Below are 2579 nucleotides of genomic sequence, written 5' to 3'. Positions count from 1 at the left end.
TTAAAAGACTTTTATTTTTTTTTTTTTTTTTTTTTTTTGTAGACAACGTCAGACCAAAAACTCCACCAGTTTCCATCAGCGACATACAGAAGGTAAGCGTGCTGAATTGAAGACGTGTGTATGCACATCTAGATATTTTGCAACAGTCATTCTAAAACATGTGAGAGTTGTACAGTGAGCCGCCTTTTCCCGTACGGTCTGACCCTCAGACACCTCAAGAAGAAGAGGAGGAGATGTCGACAAGTCCTGGAGTATCCGAGTTTGTGAGCGACGCTTTCGACTCGACGGCCATCAACCAGGAGGACCTGAGGAAAGAGATGCAGCAGCTGGTGCTGGATAAGAAGGAGAGCGTCCCCTCTCCTGACGGTTAGCTATATCAGATTTCTTATTAATTCTTCAGCTAAATGTCAACTCTTAGGTGCTCACATCACACAGCTACAAGTATTCCAAAGGTGTATTGTACATATTCAGCCTATAAGCGTCTCGCTCATAATCGTCCCTTTAACCTTTTTATATTCAGATGAGTCAGCAGACTGGGAGAAGGAGCTGCAGCAGGAGCTTCAGGAGTACGAGGTGGTGTCCGAGTCAGACAACAAAGACGACCAGTGGGATCAAGAGATCGAGAAGATGCTCCAGGCTGATGAAAACTAGACAAAGCCCCCGTGTTTGTCTCCTGTACGGTGATCTGGCCCAGAATGGATGACCAGCGATGCACAAGGGGATGAACTTCTACATCCTCTGCCCCACCCAGCTGTGATTACTGTCATGTAAACATTCTCTTGTACCTGATGAAGATGTAGATCCAATAACAGCAAGAGTGTGTAGCCTCTGCTGGCAACAGTGGTTATGTTCAGGTGTATTAGTAAACAGTGCTACTTTATTGCTCCTTCCTAAATTGGTTTTATCAACATGCTCTCCTCTACTCTGTCTCATTGTGACGGGGAAAATCCTCTAGAGGGCACTCCAGTACAAGTACCATGAATTTTATAATGGAGGAAGGGCCTGTTTGAGTTTTATCTGTTTCCCCTGCTGCTTTCTGGTGGGTTGTACAGTAAAGTCTTAGTATAGTTACAGTAGACTCAAATGTAAAGTTAGATTTATGTAAATAAAGCTGATTCTAACACTACACTTAACTTCACGTTGCATTTCCCTTTCAGTACACTTGCTTGTCATTTTACATTTTGTATTGCGTTTTGACAAACCCGTGTGCATGTCTGCTTTGTTTTGTTTCTCTGCTACTTAAAATGCTGTACATTTTCTGTTTTATCTGTCATCCTTTCATAAATATGTATCTGTTTGTTATGGACAATATACATCATGTTTAAATTAGAAACAAAGCCCAGGGTGTCTTAACTTTTAAAATGATAAAATAGTGTTTTTGTGATTTAAAAAAAAGTAAAAAGTCTTTTTATGAAGCTGCAATGTGGCATATTTATGTTTTGTTTGTACCAGTACAAAACAAGCTTCAGATCCTTGTCTTGTACATTTAATTTGATTCCCCATGAAGTCCCCACCCATTGATGTAGAATAAACACTAACAAAACAAGTGTTTTTATATATTACCAAAATGAAAATGGTGAAACTCCGTACAATAAACCATTAGGTAGGGATTGCCGAGAGTTTCAAGTATGAGCGCTGTTTTCTGGAGGTTTACACCCTTCTGAATTCTCTGAAATTAGAAAGGAACAAAATTCACGTTCAAGAAATGCACTGTAGCATATCAAAACTGATCTACTAGAAAGGAAACAATGTATTTTTTTAAAATTGTTTATCATTTATTTATTGAGGGAAGTTTCACAGAGAGGAAGCTTCTCTTCTGCAGGAACGCCCTGATAGCATTCACACGGTTTCACACATTCGCATGTGCAAGCTGCGCAACCCAACCGATCTATGATCTGCTGGCCACTGAGCAGCTGCCCTTGAAATAAAAAGTTTACAACTAGCACACCTTGCTGTCAGTGGAAAGGCACTAAACAGAATTACAAGCAATATAGAAGAGGCTGTCCCTGTGAAGGCCACTTTGTGTTATATATGTATTTATTTTTCCTATTATGAACTGTAACCCATAACCAATAACACCAGCAAATGTTATATGGCCGGTGAAATATTTTATATGTGACCAACTTACTTGTTGTTTATTCATATAGTCATAACAGGATGCTGCAATTAATATCACACATGATCATGTTGAAAAGAACACCTGATGTTAAATGCTTATTCACTTTCTTACAAGGGTTAGACGAGAAGGTCGATACCTCTCATATATCGGATACGATATGACATCAGGGGGGTGGTGATGGTGCAGTGGATAAGACACATATGCCTTTGGTGAGAGATACCTGGGTTGAACTCCACACTGTGACACGTCCACCAATGTGTCTCTGAGCAAGACACTTAACCCCTCGTTGCTCCAGAGAAAATGTAAAATGATCAAAGTGGTTTCAATCTTCTTATTTAACTCTTAACAGGGAAGTGAATAAACGTGCGGGTCGAAATGTCTTTATCAAAAAGGGTGTCGAGTGTTCTTCCCCTGAATCAGATAAATGCATCTTTAGTTCTTAAATCTGCTCCGTTAAATT

At 39.8% G+C, this 2579-nt stretch overlaps 1 protein-coding gene across 1 annotated transcript; it reads left to right on the top strand.

Moving 5' to 3' along the window:
• Nucleotides 1-15: 15 nt before the first annotated feature.
• Nucleotides 16-1546, top strand: LOC123982578 (synapse-associated protein 1-like). Its single transcript, XM_046068192.1, has 3 exons — nucleotides 16-92; nucleotides 210-366; nucleotides 521-1546. The coding sequence occupies exons 2-3, from the start codon at nucleotides 234-236 to the stop codon at nucleotides 649-651; spliced, it is 264 nt and encodes an 87-aa protein (XP_045924148.1). The 5' UTR covers nucleotides 16-92; nucleotides 210-233; the 3' UTR covers nucleotides 652-1546.
• The last annotated feature ends 1033 nt before the right edge of the window (nucleotides 1547-2579 follow it).

Source organism: Micropterus dolomieu, linkage group LG01, assembly GCF_021292245.1.
Source record: "Micropterus dolomieu isolate WLL.071019.BEF.003 ecotype Adirondacks linkage group LG01, ASM2129224v1, whole genome shotgun sequence".
In the NCBI taxonomy this organism is placed as follows: domain Eukaryota; kingdom Metazoa; phylum Chordata; class Actinopteri; order Centrarchiformes; family Centrarchidae; genus Micropterus; species Micropterus dolomieu.
Note: the sequence above shows the minus strand (reverse complement) of the source record. Positions and strands in the feature narration are given on the sequence as shown.

Excerpts from the sequence above, each read along its gene's own strand:
- LOC123982578 (XM_046068192.1), top strand. The coding sequence starts at position 234 with ATGTCGACAAGTCCTGGAGTATCCGAGTTTGTGAGCGACGCTTTCGAC. Across the intron at positions 367-520 it reads GAGCGTCCCCTCTCCTGACG|ATGAGTCAGCAGACTGGGAG; the intron begins GTTAGCTATATC and ends TTTTATATTCAG.